At 38.3% G+C, this 19377-nt stretch overlaps 1 protein-coding gene across 1 annotated transcript; it reads right to left on the bottom strand.

Annotated features, from left to right (window-relative positions):
- Window positions 1–11358: 11358 nt before the first annotated feature.
- Window positions 11359–18529, bottom strand: LOC142617168 (cellulose synthase A catalytic subunit 3 [UDP-forming]). Its single transcript, XM_075789899.1, has 14 exons — window positions 18436–18529; window positions 17781–17976; window positions 17227–17447; window positions 16989–17106; window positions 16687–16894; window positions 16065–16331; window positions 15574–15919; window positions 15340–15477; window positions 14816–14941; window positions 14514–14726; window positions 14050–14314; window positions 13543–13745; window positions 12540–12890; window positions 11359–11964 (listed from the first exon to the last, which is right to left on the bottom strand). The coding sequence occupies exons 1-14, from the start codon at window positions 18457–18459 to the stop codon at window positions 11380–11382; spliced, it is 3261 nt and encodes a 1086-aa protein (XP_075646014.1). The 5' UTR covers window positions 18460–18529; the 3' UTR covers window positions 11359–11379.
- Between the last annotated feature and the right edge of the window lie 848 nt (window positions 18530–19377).

Raw genomic sequence — 19377 nt, 5'->3', positions numbered from 1 at the left:
CTATAAAGGAGGTGTGTCGAAATTAGATAAATGGACTAATTTAAAAACATTTTAAGCTAAAAGAACTTAAACAAAAATTAATAATAATAAAATACAAAGAATGAATAAAATCATGTTAAAATTAATGAATATCCTAAGGGCACTAGTTTAAAAACTTTTTAAAATATTTTATGGAAAAAATGATAAAATAATTAATATTCTTGACAACTTTTTATTTTTTATTTTTCTTATGAAAGTGGTGTTAAAATTTTTCTAATATAGTTTATGGACAAAACTTAGGTATAATATCTTAAGTTCTGTTCTTTAGCTTCCCCTCTTAAAATTCAATCATGTGACTACTTAATTAAAAAATATACTTTCACCTTATGAGAAAAAATTCACATGACAGAATTTTAAAAAGAGAATTTAAGGAAAAATATCTAAGTACTATTGTAGAGAGGGAAAATTCCCGACCTATCACAAGCTGACACATCATACTACCAAGTCCACAAAATACAACCAATTACAAGGCGCCACGTATTGCTGCTAGGTTTTTCCATTACTATTCGGATTCCAATAGAAATTTGCCAAGTGTCATTGAAATAAAGGCATGAAACTGCATCAGCATGTGTAAGCGATGACACAAGCAATCCAGCACGTGTAAGCGATGACATAAGCGGACCAATCAAGCTATGACAAGTGTCACCAATCAAATTCCGCCACGTGTCGCTCACCTACCCCTAAACTCCTATAAATAGAAGCCTTCCCAAGACATTTAGGAGGACACACAGACAGGACAGAACGGAGACAGACACAGAACAGAGAGAAGGAAGAAGATATCTTGAGTTCAGAAACCCAGAAGCTCTGCCAGGATCAAACCTCAAAGCCTCCAAGAATTTCAAGAACTTCAACCTCGAATACAAATAACATTCGAAGCAAAATTATCCAAACTACTCGTCCAGATCTCAAAGTTCACTGGAATCAAGCTCAAAAGCCTCTAGAAACCTCAACAAACCACAAATTGGTGAAGCTCTACGGATTCAAGCCTCCAAAGCCCTGAAGAATTTCCACCATAAACCTTCAAACACGAAGAACACACGAAGAACACGAAGAACGAAGAATTTCTAACAAGCTCATAGCCAGAGATTCATTGTAATTCCGTTTCAAAGATCTTCGATCTATTCCTCAGCTAAATTGAAGAATATCTTATGTTCAAATCAAAATCACATTACCACAATTACAATCAATAAATCTTTCAAGGGGATCAAATCAGAGGATCACTATTTTGTAATTACAGAGAATTGTACCACACATTTATCAATACAAATTCATATTTGTGGAACTATTTTGCTTGTTTGATTTATTTCGAACTAAGAAATTTAGTCGTCTACAAATTCTGGCACGCCCGGTGGGACATCTCTGCCTCTCATCTCGTTCTCCTTCAAAGAAAAAAAATCTTCATCATCTTGCTACCAACTTCAATGGCCTCTAGCAAGAAAATTCAAGCTTCAACAATAGCTACTTCAATTAAACTTGGTACGGCTACCACCAACAGTTGCATTGGAGCAATCAATTGTAGCCAACCTAAAGCTCACAATCAACTTCAATCTCAATCAACCAAGGAAGCCAAGGTCCAGACAATCATCTCCTTAGACCCTCTTAAAAGAAATAAGGTCATCAACAAGGACATCTCCACCTTGGAACACCACAAGCATGGGGGCAAATCCCCTTCTTCCTTCACAAGAAGTTGGTCGCATGATTTCTCTCTCATCAAATGAAGCCCAAAAGATGAGATTTCACGTGCTCACTTCAATTCACTTCCTTCTCCATCATCTGTGGAAGTTGTGTCAGTCATGATGACTAACACCTCTACCATGGAAGAAAAGATGGCTGAAATGGAACAAAGGGTCACCCTTCTCACAAAAGCACTTGAAGATAAGGATGTCCAAATTGCAACCCTGATGAACAAACTGGAAGTCCAAGATTCAGGTGAATCAAATCCAGACCTTGAGCACCCTCCTGGCTTTACCTTGAAGGGAGAAAATGCTAGGGGTGATAAGGGAAAAGGAGGTGAAGGCACTTCTCAACAAGGACATTCCACCTCAATGGCCTCGATATCTGTACAACAACTGCAGGACATGATAACGAACACCATACGAGCACAATATGGAGGTTCTTCCACACATTCTCTCATGTATTCAAAACCTTATACGAAGTGTATTGACAATATGAGAATGCCAAATGGGTATCAACCCCCCAAGTTCTTGCAATTCGATGGCAAGGGAAACCCTAAGCAACACATTGCTCACTTTGTAGAAACTTGTGAAAACGCAGGGACTCAAGGAGGCCTCTTTGTAAAGCAGTTTGTTCGTTCACTGAAAGGGAGCGCCTTTGATTGGTATACAGACTTGGAACCTGAGTCGATTGATAGTTGGGATCAGTTGGAAAGGGAGTTCCTTAACCGGTTTTACAGCACGTGCCGCACAGTAAGCATGATGGAGCTTACCAATACTAAGCAGTGGAAAGAAGAACCCGTTGTTGACTACATCAGTCGGTGGCGTTCTTTGAGTTTAGACTGTAAGGATAGACTTTCTGAAATATCTGCTGTAGAAATGTGCATCCAAGGCATGCACTGGGGACTTTTGTACATCCTGCAAGGGATAAAACCCTGAACATTCGAAGAATTGGCAACTCGTGCGCACGACATGGAATTGAGTATCTCTTGCCATGAAAATACAAAACCTCCCATACCTGAGGAAAGCAGAAAGGAAGTAAAGATGAATGAAAAAAATGTAAAAGGCAATCTCAAAGACCCAATAACTGTTAACACTACCATAATTAAGGTTCTAAGGAGAGAAGCAAAGGCAAATGAAAAACAACTTGAAGGATGGCAAAAGAACGAAGTGCATCGTCTGACCTTTAAGGAACGTGAGCAAAAATCATATCCGTTCCCCGATGATGATGTGCCAAACATCTTAGAACAACTATTGCAATTAAAGCTGGTTGAATTGCCAGAATGCAAGCGACCAAAAGACATAGGGAATGTTGATGACCCTAACTACTGCAAATATCATCGCATCATTGGCCACCCAATTCAAAAATGCTTCGTCTTCAAAGAACAAATCATGAAGCTTGCCAAAGAAAACAAGATTGATCTAAACCTTGATGAAGTTGTTGGGTCAAACCATGTGACCATTGCTTGTGATGTACTTCCAACTCTCAGGCAGGGGGCAAACACCAATAAGGCTTACAAGTTGATTGATCAGGAGGGTGTAAGGATCGGCCCCATCAATGGGGAGTTTCTCAAACGCTTCTATGCTTGAAAATCAGGAATTGCTCCTCGGTAAGAGCATAAACTACCCACTGCAGCACTGCAAGGGTACATGATGTTTTCCTATTACTTTTGAAAGTGCACAAATAAGGAGAAATTAATCCCACTCTATGTCACCATTTGTGAGTGTGACGTAGTGGTTGGATGCCCATGTCGCCCTTGAGGCCAGGTCTCGGGTTCGATTAGAGGTGATACCCACTATTGCACAATTGGTACCCATGAAATGTCATGGGGTGTGGGGCGAGGATTACACACGTGAACCCTCCCTTTTTGTAAAAAGAAACAACAACAAAAAAACAAAAAACAATAAAAAAAAAGCAAAAAAAAAAAAAAAAACAAAAGAAAAAAAAAATCACCAAAACCAAAAAAAAAAAAGATCATCAAAACCATGAAAAAAAAAATCATCAAAAAAAAATTGGTTGAACTACGTAATGACTTGATCCCTCTCCGGGGTACGTAGGCAGCTTAGTCTTCTCACTAAGTTTAGTCACATAAAAAAAAAAGGACCGCCAGTCTAGTTTGAAGAGTTTGTCCAAAAGTCGTCAACATGCTTTCAAGAACCCTTTGATCGACAAGGCGTCGCTTAAGATCAATCAATTGCTCACTATATGATGTTCAAAGATCATTGTGGTAGAAAGTGATAGCTGCAAAGAATTGGTGTTACTTAGCTTTTCTTGAAATAATGATAAGTTGATTCTCGGTTGTGGAGTAAAATAAAATCTTCAACCTCTGTTGCAAGGAATGGAGTCTGCATGACATTGCTCATCTTTTGTGGACATATTCCCACGTCTCTGAAGTATACTCTGCATCACTTATCTCCTGGGGGCATCTTTTTTGTACCTTTCAAGTCTAGGCTATATTGTCTCTCTTCTAGGTTGTGCCACTTCACAACTCTGAAATTTAAACCACATCATCTCCCTTCTGAGTGGTGTTGTTTCACATCATATCTCTAAAATCTGGACAACGTCACCTTCCTCCAACATCTGAAGTTGATGTCGCATCATCTCTCCTCTAAGGGCATGTTCGTGCAATGTCAAAATCATGGCGGCATTCTTCTCACATCTTCAAGGTTTTATTGGCATCTCTTTGCATCCTTAAAGTCTTGATGGGAGCTACTTGAAACTTCAAGCTTCAATATTAGTACAACTTCGATGCGAACGAAGTGTTGACGTAGCTTTATGGCAAAAATGAATGTCGGCACAGCTTCTGTACAAATGAAGTGTTGACGTAGCTTCATGGTAAAAATGAATGACGGCACAGCTTCGATGTGAATGAAGTGTTGACACGACTACATGACAAAGATGGATGATGGCACGACTTCAATATAGATGAATTGTTGGCCCAGCTTCGATATGAATGAAATGTTGACGTAGCTTCATGGCAAAGATGAACGTTGGCATGGCTTCTGTGCAAATGGAGTGTTGACACGACTGCATGACAAAGATGGATGACGACACGACTTCAATATAGATGAACTGTTGGCCCAGCTTCGATGTGAATGAAATGTTGACGTAGCTTCATGGGCGATAGCATTATTGCCTAGCTGAATATCCTTATGGAAACGTCGTTGTAAAGACAAATATCACTAAAAGATTGTTGATGCAAGAAAAGAATATAACAACATGAAGGCATACGTTCTTGCAACGTTGCTATCAATGAAATACAAAGTCACCAAATGAAGGCAAACACTTCTATGAGAACGTCAGCGTGAAGTTTGATGTCAAAACCCAAAAGATCAAGGAAACTGAGCTGCAAAACAAAAACAAGCAACAAAAAAAAAATGTCAGAAAAAATCCCATTGCATGTCTAAACAAAGGACAAAAGAAAAAAAAAAAATTCTTAAAAGCTGGAGAAGAAGACTGAAGGCTAGGAATGCCCAAATAAACGAAGCCAATCTCACATCTTATATAGAGAATTTTTGCTAAACTAGCAGACAAAAAAAAAAAAAAAGGGGAGAAGTAACAAAATTCAACAAGCAAAGCTTCTCTTCCAAATTTTCAAATCTTCTGACAGGAGGCCATAAAAATCTTCGGAAGACTTCACACAAATAAGGAGGAGTCCAACAAAGCTTGCTTATCTTCCAAATTTTCAAAGTTCTTTGACAAAGATGACCCAAAAAATCAACATTCAGTGCTTACCATGAACACACAGCTTGCCACAATTTCTTCATCCTGTCAGGGCGGCCACTAGAATTTCTGCATCCTGTCAGGGCGGCTGCCAAAAAATTAGACCAAAAAAGAAAAGCCATAAGTCCAACAAAGACCCACGACTTTCTCATTCAAATCTGCGCAAATCTGAGAACAATTTTACAAAACTGATACCACCATTAGAGCTATCGGCCTTCGATCTACAAAACCTGAAATTTTTAGGTCCAAACGATGAGCCACGCGCTCGCGATGACCACCGGTTTAGTCCATCAAAACTGTGCAAATTTGTGCACAATTTCACAAAACCGACCGTATAGCAGTCTTCTACGGCCTTATAACTACAAGATGTGAAATTTTCAAGCCCAAACGATGAGCCACGCGCTGCCACGCGCCGCCAGAAGCTCCGACAAAGCGACACACGCTCCCACGCGCCGCCAACAAGCTCCACGCGCCGGACCATCGTCACCACGCGCCTACACGCGCAGGATCAACTTCCCACACGCGCACACGCTCCACACGCGCCACACGCGCACACGCTCCACACGCCCAGGTTGATGACGTCACGGATGACGTCATCCTCCTCGGCCCGGTTTAACCCGCTTCGACCTGACCCGGATCTGGACCGCTTGAAAAAAAAAAATTGACAAATTAAGACTTTGACCAAAAAGTCAAAATTTTCAAAATGGACCTTTCCCACTCAATTTTTTGCGTACTTTCCAATTTTGGGGTCTGTTTCTTCAACCAAAGCTCGAAAATTGCACAACAGTCCAATTTCTAAAAAAATTGACTTTTGCACAAATTTTGACCAAAAGTCAAAATTTTTAAGATTGACCTGTCTGGCTCAATTTTTCGTGTACTTTACAATTTTGGGGTCTGTTTCTTCAACCGAGACTCGAAAATTGCACAACAGTCCAATTTCTAAAAAAATTGACTTTTGCACAAATTTTGACCAAAAGTCAAAATTTTTAAGATTGACCTGTCTTGCTCAATTTTTCGTGTGCTTTTCAATTTTTGGGTCTATTTATTCATTTGAGAATCCAAAATTGCTCAAATAGTGTGATTCTACAGCTATTGGCTTTGATGTAGACTTTGACCAAAAATCAAGATGTTCAAGCAAATCTTGTCTTATCAGGTTTTCGCAAAGATTTTGATTTTGAAATCTAGGTATTTGTTTTGGACTTAGAAACTACACCCGCTTCTCCAAAGTACTAGCGATGTCCAAAATTTAAGCTCTCAAGATCATAATATGAGATCCATCCATTTGGTCTGAATTCCCTCAAAATTATCCTCCAGACTTGATCAAGGCTCCCCTTTCAAAAACAGACGAACTCTCACAAGTATGTCTCAAAATTGAAATTACATTGGGTCACTACTTCAGCCAATTATTTCCGTCGGTGCCTATCAGTCTCCAACCTAACATTCCCATTCGGCGCCTACCGTTCCCATCCACCGTTCTCACCAAAAAGTCTCGTTCGCCATTCTTAACCACCCAGCTACCATTCTTCATCTCTTCACTATAAATAGGAGGGCTGGATCCGCTAAATCCATCAAGAGAAAAAAAAAAAAAAACACATACACTGAGTCATGAAATGAAGATTTGCTTCTTTCAAATTTTTAAATCCTCCTTCTCACAGCCAGTTCTCACTATGACCTCGTCATTCTCAATACCTAGCAACCAAGATCGCTTCATGATCAGTTTGAAATCAACCCCTTCATGGTTCAGCAGTAACCCTTCTCAAAATATCATCACTGTTTTAGGATTCAAACAAATTTTGTTTCCTCACATAATGACCACGTTTGTTCATAAAGTTATTCATAACAAGGTCTGCATCGACCTCCCATGCCTCCGTGGAATTGGTTGGCTAGGAAATCCAAGTCCAACAGAGACACCTGTTCCTAAAAACAGGGCTTCCGTAGTCTCTCTTCAACTGTTTGGTCTCCCAATAGAAGCGGTGGTTCGGAACAAACAGCAGCTTGGCTGGTTTCTAAAACCAGGATCACAAGTTAGCTCCATCTTTCATTTGTTGTGCTTTCCCAACAAAGTTGCATAAAGTGAAGATGGTAAAAAGTGTTGGGATATCCTACAAATTGTCTCCCATCCAACACTTGTGATGACCTCCAAGGTACCAGCTCATCAGAAATTAGCCTTTGGTGTCGGTGAATGGTCACCAAAGCCTTATTCCATGTTTCCACCAGCATGGGGTCCAAAGGTCATCATTGCTGGTAACACAAAACACACTTTCTAGAATTACTCCAACTTAAGATCAGCTTGAAGAATTTCAGAAAATATACATCTGAGATTACTTCAACTTAATGTCCATCAGTATGGTCCAGTCACACAAGCACATTCAATGACTTGCCGTCGGACTTCATTCAACATGCAGCCAGTCCCACATCTGAAGGTGTACTTCCCAAAGACATCTACGCCAGAGAGTCCCCAACATGCAGGGTCAGGGCCATGGTGTTGTATGTCTCACCCATTCACTTTGCTTCATCACCATCTTCTTTCACCATCAACAACAAAATGCCCAAAATCCCTTCTGAAATTACCTCAACTTAACCAGAGTGATGCGATAATACAAGCACATTCAACCACACTCCCACATGTTCTCTCTGTGACCCGAAGTATACCCTTCAGATATAACTTCACCAGAAGTCCTTAAAAATAAGAGGCTAGCTCCGTAGCTGCGCTTTGTACCCGACCAACATCCTCGCCTCTTTTCCATCTTGACACCCCGTGATCGCCACCAACGATCCAAAATACTCTTCTGAAATTACTTTGACTTAACCTTTGCTCAGAAAGCTCGGTCACACGAGCACATTCAAATACTGGCAGACCCCTTCTCGGTTTCATCAAAACCTTTCATATGGGTGGGTCTACTCTTCTGCAATTACTTCATCCTGTTAAAAGCTCCACCACCTTCAACTATTTCACTAGAAGAGTCAAGTAAAAAAGAAAAAAAAAAGACCCATTTTCTTTCAAGACTCATTCATTAACCACACTCCAAAACTGTGTGCATGAACGAGTCTCGAGGGGGCATTTGTAGAGAGGAAAAATTTCTGACCTATCACAAGCTGACACATCATACTACCAAGTCCACAAAATACAACCAATTACAAGGCGCCACGTATTGCTGCTAGGTTTTTCCATTACTATTCGGATTCCAATAGAAATTTGCCAAGTGTCATTGAAATAAAGGCATGAAACTGCATCAGCATGTGTAAGCGATGACACAAGCAGCCCTGCACGTGTAAGTGATGACACAAGCAATCCAGCACGTGTAAGCGATGACATAAGCGGACCAATCAAGCTATGACAAGTGTCACCAATCAAACTCCGCCACGTGTCGCTCACCTATCCCTAAACTCCTATAAATAGAAGCCTTCCCAAGACATTTAGGAGGACACACAGACAGGATAGAACGGAGACAGACACAGAATAGAGAGAAGGAAGAAGATATCTTGAGTTCAGAAACCCAGAAGCTCTGCCAGGATCAAACCTCAAAGCCTCCAAGAATTTCAAGAACTTCAACCTCAAATACAAACAACATTCAAAGTAAAATCATCCAAACTACTCGTCCAGATCTCAAAGTTCACTGGAATCAAGCTCAAAAGCCTCCAGAAACCTCAAAAAACCACAAATTGGTGAAGCTCTACGGATTCAAGCTTCCAAAGCCCCGAAGAATTTCCACCACAAACCTTCAAACACGAAGAACACACGAAGAACACGAAGAACAAAGAATTTCTAACAAGCTCATAGCCAGAGATTCATTGTAATTCCGTTTCGAAGATCTTCGATCTATTCCTCAACTAAATTGAAGAATATCTTATGTTCAAATCAAAATCACATTACCACAATTACAATCAATAAATCTTTCAAAGGAATCGAATCAGAGGATCACTCTTTTGTAATTACAGAGAATTGTACCACACATTTATCAATATAAATTTGTATTTGTGAAACTATTTTGCTTGTTTGATTTATTTCGAACTAAGAAATTTAGTCGTCTACAACTATACTTAAGTTTTATCCATTATTTATTAACAATTGGCCTATGAACAGTTATTAATATGACCCATCAAATATAAACCTTTTTTTTATTAATACTTGTCCAAGATTTTAAGAAACTCTACATTGAAATTGCGTAAAAAATATCAATGCGTTCACACCCATTGCAGTGACATAAAATTTTTATTAATGCAAGTCCAAGATTTAAAGAAACATAGAAATTACCCAAAAAATATCAATGCATACACACCCGCACTGTCATAAAATGAACAATTTGTTAGTTTGTTTTTTATATATATTTTTTTTTTGGGGTGTGTGGTGTGTACCATATCTGATGTGTAAGACTGAGTAGCTCCACTGTTGCCAATAATGAGTAGCACCTTGGCTTTCAGTTTTTTTTTTTTTTTTGCCATCCTTGAACAAGAGTCAGTTTATATCTTTTTAAAATGGATGCCTCCCAAGTCCCAAAGCTATATAGCTCCTCGTTAGTTGTGATTCTTTAATTCTTTATGAAAAACTTTTATTAATAAAGAGACATCCTAAAATCCATTTACTCAACTCTGGATTCTGTGAGATTAAAAAAAATCTTTATCATTTTATCCATGCTCTTTCTACTACACCTGAAATTTATTCTCCAAAAAAAAAAAAAAAAAAAAGAAAGAAGGAAGAGGAAGAAGAAGAAGGCTAGTTCTATGGTACATAAACTATCATAATTTTTGTCACAATTATTTTACATATTAAATTGTGATTGACTATTTACTACCGATTTATTATATGGTCAATTATGACACAAATTATGCTATTCTATGTGGTCTTCAAATTGTATATAACTTAATTTTCATCAAAAAAAAAATCCACAACTGGTTGATTATAGCGATGTTTGAATAGGATTATATAATATAATAAGGGTTTTTTTTTTTTTGGAAATGTCCACGAAGCTTTGGCCCTTTGGACACCTTTTTAGCTCAAATAAATTTTAATTTTTTTAAAGAATAGTCCCTGGATTTGAAGGCCATATGGTTTGTGTACTTTGAACACCAGGACTCATGGAATGGAACTAATAAACAATAATTGAACCTTGAATAAGGAAAGTCATGCACAAACATGTACTGAATTCCACGTCGAGTGTTCATTGGGTAAATATTAATTATATTAACAATTATAAAGAGTCCTAATTGTAACTCACCCAATACTAAAGTGCGTGGAATGACCCAAAGGTGAATATAGGATGCTACATATATGGGCCCAAACATGCATGTGCCTTCAAGGCCTTGCCCAAATGAACCTGTTGTAGAACCTGTTTTTCAAACAAGCAGTCTGGGTATAGATTTTATTCAAACTTCTTGTGCATTGTTAACTCACTTATTTTAACCATGTAATAATATTATGTTTTACAGAGGCAAGTTGGAACTTGGAACTTGCCAATGAGTAATAACCTTCCATAAAAGCATTCTCATTTGGGTTTGTCAATTCACCTTTTATTTTGTGTTGGAAAGATTGTGCATAATATAAAAGGAGCTGGGAACCCCCTTGTTTTGGCCTAGAAATAACACTGCACATATCAAGGCTATCAAAATACTCTCTCAAGTATCAAACAAAAAGATACTGTGGGTAATGGGTTGCATATAAACTTGTGGAATATATAGTGAATAATTAATTGGTTCCAGAAGCAGTGTCCAATTTTTTTGGAATATACCAAAATAATACATAAAAATCACTGCTGTAACAACAAAATAATTTTCTTTGCCACCTATCATCTACACATAATGTAAACTTCACACAGATAAACAAGCTCAAAGACATAAAGTTAAAGCCAAAATATGAGACACTTACTTATCTCCTTACCTCTGAAACTTGGCAAGGACAATAACTTAAAAAAAGAAATTTGATCTTCAAGTTGTGTTATTTTCCCTCTAGCAGTTGATTCCACACTGCGTAACATCTGGACCGGTAACTCTAGTGGTAAATGGATCTACTCGCACCCAAAGCAATGAGAAAATTGAAGCGAGGAGAATTGACCAGACGACAACAATGGTGGGTGTCCGGTTCTGGCGACCCATCAAACCTTTAAGGAAGGGATACAGATGGACAATCACCCAAAAGGCAAAGAAGAGCTTCCCAAAGAGAGGACCCCATGATTGGTAACCGCTGTTGATGGCATAGGAAATCCCTGCAACAACTCCAACCAAGTTTATGATAAGGAGAGTTGTTGGTGGAATGAGAAGGGTTGTCCACTTGAACAAGTACAATTCAGCGAAGTCTCCATCTTCATCTGATGCCTTGGATGTAACCGTGAAGTTGGTGTCAATACCAGCAAGTACTTTAAGCAAACCTTGGAAAACGGCAAAGAGATGGGCTGAAACACCACCAATAACCCAAAACTGCTCATTTCTCCACCACTCGTCAATTCCAACACCACTCCACCTCATCTCTAGGATACCGGTAGCAAAGATGGAAAGAAAGAGCGATATAAACCATATACTTGCAATGTTACTGATCTGCAAGTGGAATAAGGCAAGCAAAAAAATTTAGCAGATACTAAAGACCAGCATTTTGAGACAATATTCATAATATATACAAGCAGGAACACACTAAAAGTTTTTTTTTTTCTTCTCTCATGGAGAGAGTTTCCCCCAAGCACAAGAAAATACAGAACAGTTTTTATACTTCCATCTTTTATCTCTTTTACACAACAAGAGAGGTGTGAAGGTGTTTTTACCGACTTTGCCTAGCTCATGAAAACAAAAAGTAGCAAGAAGCATTCATTCCTTTCCATTATATACTGTGGTTCCTGTAAATCCCACTATTCATAATTAATGGATGCAATGCCAGGGTATTTATGAATGTTAGTTCATTATGGTGAATTTTTATCTGTTCACGATTTCAAATTTCGAAGCAAAATCACAAACAACTCCCCAAATAACAAAACACTGTAAGCTCTTGTAAGACGCAGGGAATGCATAGGGTGATGCTAGGGAAGAGATAATTATAAAAAAATAAAAGAGCCCTGTTGAGATAATAATGACAAGGACACCATTATTGTACAGAAAATGAGTTTGGTTATATAACAAACCTGTGGAATAATGAACTTGTTTGTAAGTAGACAGACAGCCGGCAAAGTACAATACATAAGAAGAGGAAGGGCAGTGATTGGATAGATGGTGGTGTTGATATATGCGAACCTCTCAAGCCATTTAAGCCTGCCATTATAACCGTACCAGATAGGGCAATGTCTACTGAGAAGAATTTCCACAGAACCTAAAGCCCATCGAAGCACTTGGTTCAAACGATCTGACAGATTAATAGGAGCAGACCCTTTAAAGGCTGGGCGCTTGGGCATGCAGTATATTGACCGCCAACCACGAGCATGCATCTTAAATCCTGTCAGAATATCTTCAGTAACAGAGCCATAAATCCATCCAATCTGCAGTTCAAGACACAAATAATGATTAGAGAAAATGAAATAAAACGGCAGTTTACAAAAATTATCAAAAACCCAATCCACCATGTGCAGAAATGGGAAGACTGCACACACATAAATGCAATCTATCAGCCACGATGTCTTGTTTGTCAATTAATAGATGGTTACTAGAGGATACCAATACCAGTGCAGAAATGCTGAGAAATTTTAAGGTAGGTAAGAGGGAGGATTGAAGGAGGGAAGAAAAAGGTTTAGTGTAACAAACTTTTATCAGCTTTCAAATTTCATTTAAAAAGAAAAACCTGGTCCTGGATGGGACTGCCTTAGTGGTGGATGTTTCTTATTAGCTGATATGATGTGGCAAGCAACAAGGAGTCCTTATAGATGCGGACAAATTCATTGTGTGTGGTGTGCACCAATCTTTAAACAAGTAAACTTGTACCTTACTCAAAGTTTAGGGAAGAAAATGCATACCAAATTTTAATTGCCAATAACTTGTAGTTGCCTATACTTTAAAAACTAAGGGTCTTGTTTATTTTTCTCCTTTTAAATGTTGCAAATCTCTAAAGCCAGAGGCATATTCTGCTTAAAGGACATCTTGGTAAATCAAAAAACCAATAACAAAGTTAAAGAAATAAATAACAAGACATCATACCTCAGTTCCCCATTCTGATTTGTCCTCATAACCACAGCTGATGACATGAATAGCCTCTTTAAGAAGAGTTTCTGGTGTTGCAGATTGTGGAACACCACCATTCTCCATAAGTGTAGACGCAACAAAAACAGCAGACTGACCAAACCTTTTCTCCAAGCTCATTTGGGACATGAGTAGCGACTTTTCATCGTCAAATCCAGCACCTGAATTTAAAAAGACTAAGAAAGGTTAGAATAAAATCTAAAAAAATTAAATGAGTTACAAGATGCCGTGGATATTCTACAAATATAGTTTCATGAATGACAAAGTTGATTTTAGATCTTGTTTATGAATTAAGGTTTACCTCTCAATAAGAAGCAATCATTCTGTCCTTTTGAACAAGTGAATGGGGAATTTATTACATAGTCAATAAATTCAATATGATATGGAAGGATTTTGACTGGTTTATAATTTATTTTTAAAAAAAAATACCCAAAAAAATAAAGAAATAATATTCAAACAATGTACCTTCCACACCCTCTTCTATATCCTCTAGACTGAAAATAGGCACAGTGGGGTCTACATTCTTACTAGATTTCTTCTTGTCTGAACCCTTTTTACTAGACTTTGAACCCTTCTTTCTTGACCCACCACAGAGCGAAGATAAAAATCCAGCTTTATTATGCTTAGGTTTGAGAGGTGGCTCATAACCATATAAAGCTGTTCTATTGAAGACGCATCCTGTACCCACATAAACAGGGCCTTGAATGCCATCCAGACCTCTCAAGTTGATCTGAAAATTAAGATGATAAATATATTATCAAAAAGATGTTTAGCAAAAAGATAATAAATAATTTTAAACACACATCAAATGTTTTTTCCAATCACAAGGACATTAAACACATCACACAAGTGAACACTCAATTAAAACCATTCAATAACATCAGATGGACAAAGAATCCATCGCTTAAATTGGAGGATGTAAGACTTACATCAAAGAAGACAGTATTTCTGTTGGCATATCGATCATTCCTATCAATACCATCAAACCTCTGTGGAAACTGAACGTAACAAACATGTTTTCCAAGGTTGGGATCCATAAGGAAACACATAGCTTCTCTCAAGGCCTTGCTGTTGTTTATGTAGTGATCACAATCAAGATTCAACAAGAAAGGTCCATTGGTAAGCACTGCTGATACTCGAACCTGAAAGAGAGTATTAACACTAGAGGTAAGATAAATGTAGACATAAAGAGAATGCAAAAACTCCGGAATTCATATTTTTAACTACTCACAAGTGCATTCATAGCACCAGCCTTCTTGTGATGTTGAAAACCTGGACGCTTTTCACGAGAAACATAAACTAAACGTGGAAGCTCATTACCCTCAGCATCAAGCCCTCCACTTTGGCCCAAGAAAACCTGCACATAATGAAATAGACAAAATCTTACTAAGTAAATGATACTCCTGCAAGAGAGAAGATACACTTGACTCCACTTTACACCCTAATTGGAAAAAAGATGGGTGGGGGGAAGAGAACGGTACTTCAAGGAAAAAATCTAAGCAGTTTGTTCTATGAACTTCAAGGAAAAGTTGTATCAAATAAGAAACACATTCAAATTATAACTGTATTCCAACAAGCAGTAGGTTGACAGTTTTAACCACAAGGGGTAGTACAATCAGCTAGGAACCACACCTCATGAAGCAAAGGTCACTCGTTTGAACCTCCCCTCCCCACTCCCCTTGGAGCCAAAATTTACATATTAAAAACAAGTAACTTGCAATGTTCAGCTTTAAAACAACATGAAGGAGAAGCTACCTGGATCATTCCTGGATGGTCTCTGGTATTGTTTCCAGGCCATGGTGTACCATCTTGCATAATCCATCCTTCTTCAGGAATCTTCTGTGCCTTTGCAACAAGCCCGTTAATACGGACCTTAAATTCTTCATATTCTCTCTGCATAATGAGACAAAGTAGCATTAGAAGGATTAATCTATGTGTGGAAAATGGATTGGCAAGATTCATCAGAAATTCAGGATAGCAAACCCTTACCTTCATAGCTCTACGATCTTTGACAAATGATGGTTGAACCTTATCTTTCAAGTAGTCAATCTTCTGTGCAAAGTACCATTCTGGAGCCCGAGGCTCAATGCTATATTTCTTGGAGAAAGGAACCCATTTCCTTGCAAATTCAGATGTTTCAGCCAAAGCTTCAAATGTCAACATAGCAGCACCATCATCAGATACATAGCAAGAGACCTTGTCAACTGGGTAGTCGACCGAGAGAATAGATAGCACAGTATTAGCTGTCACAAGAGGAGGCTCCTTCAATGGATCGACAGTACTGACAAATATGTCAACTGCAGCTAGTTGTGATGGTTCTCCCTCACGGTCATATCTGTAATGCATATTCCATTGGAATTAAAACTTTATATATAATATGAAAACATCAAATTGAAATGACACAGTTACTTGAGACACATTAATGCAGGCTTAATCACTAAGTACAATAAAAGAATGTACACAGCAAAAGATATTCTCACCTCAGAGCAAGCCTGTCAAGATATGTTTCACGGTTTACAGGCAGCCACTTGGGGAACTGATCCAATATCCACGACATTGCAAACCAAATCTCACAAATCACAGATATTAACCACAGAGCAAAGGCATTGGGCACAGGATTTGTTATTCGATAGTGCAAAAAAATGGAGAGAATAATGAGCCGCAGAACAATGACCATCCTATAAGGGTTTATCCTAGAAGATGGAATAGAAACCTTTCTTGAAAGAGGCTGCCGAGCTTCATCATTCCTGCAAAAAAAAACCAGACATAGCATTAACCGCAGCCCTTTTCTATATTGGACTTAAGAAACAAGTGATAATAACAGAAATTAGACTTGGGAAAACCGACTCCATAGCTATAATTAGTTTACATTTAGAACTCTATTTGCAATTATTGCTAATACCCAAGGTTGTCCCCTAAAATGGAATTATCATCTTTTGAGATTTTAGAAGTTGTTCAATAGCAATAAAGCTGATGCAATCAACAAACCAAACCACAAAGTTTTGAACTAGCTACAAAGTACCAACAATTACAAAGAATAAAGCCTCAATAAAATTTGAAAGAGCACCCAACAGTCTGTATTTCAATCAAGAGAGAACGTACAGTAAAGAGTCATCCACAAGCACATCAGTGCTGGCATCAATATCACGGTTATCACCAGCACCCCTTTCAGAATTGGCTTGGCCGGTGCTCATTGGAACAACATTCTTTTCCTGCTTCATCTTCCAGCCATCAACTCTTTCTTTCCAGGCTACATTTCCTAATCCTGGTGAACTAAATTCCCTTACCGGATCCACAACCCTAATATTAGCTGCAGAAAAAGTATAATCAAGAACCTCAAATCAATATCTGATAGCAACAACTAAACACAGGGTACATAGTACATGCAAAGGATAGAGACATACGCGATTGATTAACATCAGATGAATAAGGGAGGGGATGGATACGCTTCCCGCCACCACCAACTCCAGGAGATGCCATAGAAAGACGCTCAGGTGATGCAGCAGACAATTCTCCAGAAACCTACCAATGGCTGGAAGATTAATTACACTTCAAATGCATCCCCCCCCAAAACAAATAAATGAGGGAGAGAGAGTGAGAGAAGAGAACAGCATATCATTAAGGTTATTGAATTTGAATTACCTCTGTTCCATTGGTGAGCAAAGGAATGTGGTTGTGAGAAACCTCTTTATCATAACTGGGAGCTCCTACATCCTCCCCCGGTCCATATGTCATATGCCAGCTCAACATGCGCTCTGCAATCTTTTGCTTTTGGTTTTGATCTTCCGAATTGTAATTGAAGTCACTGCCAACATCATCAGCATCAGCATCCTCTTCTCTATCACCGAGAATTGCAGGACTTCCTAAAATCAACAACATAAACAGCAACAATTAAACAGACAGAATTTAGTGATCAGAAGATATCCACTGATTTTCAAATATTGATAGTGTCACCAGCAATACTAATTAAGTTAATCTTTTTGCAAATGCATTTGCGTTTGAAGTTTCACTAAGTTCACAGAAAATTCCAAAGATTAGCAGTTGACACACCTAAACTAGTTGGGTGCAGTTAACTTTGCAGGGGTGGGGGGGATGGGATCATAATCTTTTACAATAACACAACTTTTTCAAACTCATGTTCTTTCCCATGTTTCCTAGTGTGTGGAAATTTTTTCAGTTATTTAATATTAACTTACCTTTGTGTCTTTTGTATCGGGTTTTGCACTGAGGGCAAGACTGATTCCCATCCTTCCTCTCGTACTCATAGCAAGGTCTGCAAACAGGAAATGCACAAACATCGCAGGCAATGAATGGCTCACCATCTACAGTCTTCCCAACATTATCGCCACAGATCTGGCAGACTTGTCCACCCAGGGTCTTTGTGGACTTTGCCTGAATTATCACATTAAAAGACATTCCAATCAACAATTAGATACTGATCACATCAATTTGAATCAATCAACAGAATAATCTAAGCCAAACTAATGTACCCAACGTCTATGGCTAACAAAAATCAGAAGGACACTAAAAAGACACAGGCAGAGGTCAAATATCAGTCTCTAAACGAATCTTATGCCCCATCTGGTTGGTGAAAAAATGTAGAATAGAGAAATGAAGAAACTAAAGAAACTTTTACATTCTTCATTAAATGTTTCATTACAATTTCCACTCAACTGAGACTAGTGCAACTATGTTACTAATTAAGTTGGTGGGCAAGAACTTTCATAGTTTGAAAACCAAAACAACATCAGAATTTAATTTTCAACATGTGACCATCTCATTTCCTCAGTTATCTCATCAACAAAACAGAGCACAGATTGCAAATTAGAGCTAAAGTTCTCTGACACTCACCGCAGTTTCTCCTTCTGATTCCATTGGCACCAGCTTCTCTTTGCTCAGATGTGAACAATGGATCTAATGCATACCTCGGAGCTCAATGCTTCAAAAACACGTCTCTTTCTCAAATCAATGCCCAGATCTGCACCACTGTGAATCAGATTACCCTATTCAACAAGCATTCTCTACAGTCATCAATTGCTTATGTAGTTACAAAAATTCCAAATCTTTATTCTCAGTTTGGTTGCTAAGAAAAATGTGGGAAATTTTTTTTACCATCTTTGAGCCTTCACAAAACTGTGACCTCAGGAAAAAAGTGTTTTTACTCAACAAACCTAGTACAATCCACTCTTTTCCTCGGTTTTCTCGGCAACCAAACAGTGTGTCTATCAGTAAAATCAACTAAATAAACAGTCATGTAGTCAACAACACAGTGTGTCTATCATGACACATGTCCATAATCTAGAGTAGGTGTCAATGTATGATGATGACACGTGGAAGATATATGGGTATGGGGTTTAAAGATGACGATAATGATCATGCATGATGCACCACACGTAAGCCATGCAATGGATGAGGAATGAGCACGTACGTATTATGTTGTTTTTATTACACGGTGGTGGTGTGTCAGGTACATACAGATACAGCTATATTATGTTTGAATTTTTGTTGATGATGAAGATAAGAAGGAGATGGGAATATTTTAGTTCTAGATGGGTCTTTTTCTTGTATCTCTGCCATGGAACTGAAACTCTGGAAGTATGGATCTCACTTCTGCTATTCATAGTTCCCGGTACATATTTATGATGCACGAACACTTTGTTTGGGACGTTATACTCATATCCTATTTATGTCATAATGGTGGTGTTTTCTTATTACACGGTGGTGGTGTCAGATACATCCTGATACATCTATATTATGTTTGAATTTTTGTTGATGATGAAGATAAGAAGGAGA

This window comes from Castanea sativa, chromosome 11 (assembly GCF_040712315.1).
Source record: "Castanea sativa cultivar Marrone di Chiusa Pesio chromosome 11, ASM4071231v1".
Taxonomy (NCBI): domain Eukaryota; kingdom Viridiplantae; phylum Streptophyta; class Magnoliopsida; order Fagales; family Fagaceae; genus Castanea; species Castanea sativa.
The sequence above is the reverse complement of the archived record's forward strand: the minus strand, read 5'-3'. Positions and strand labels throughout refer to the sequence as shown.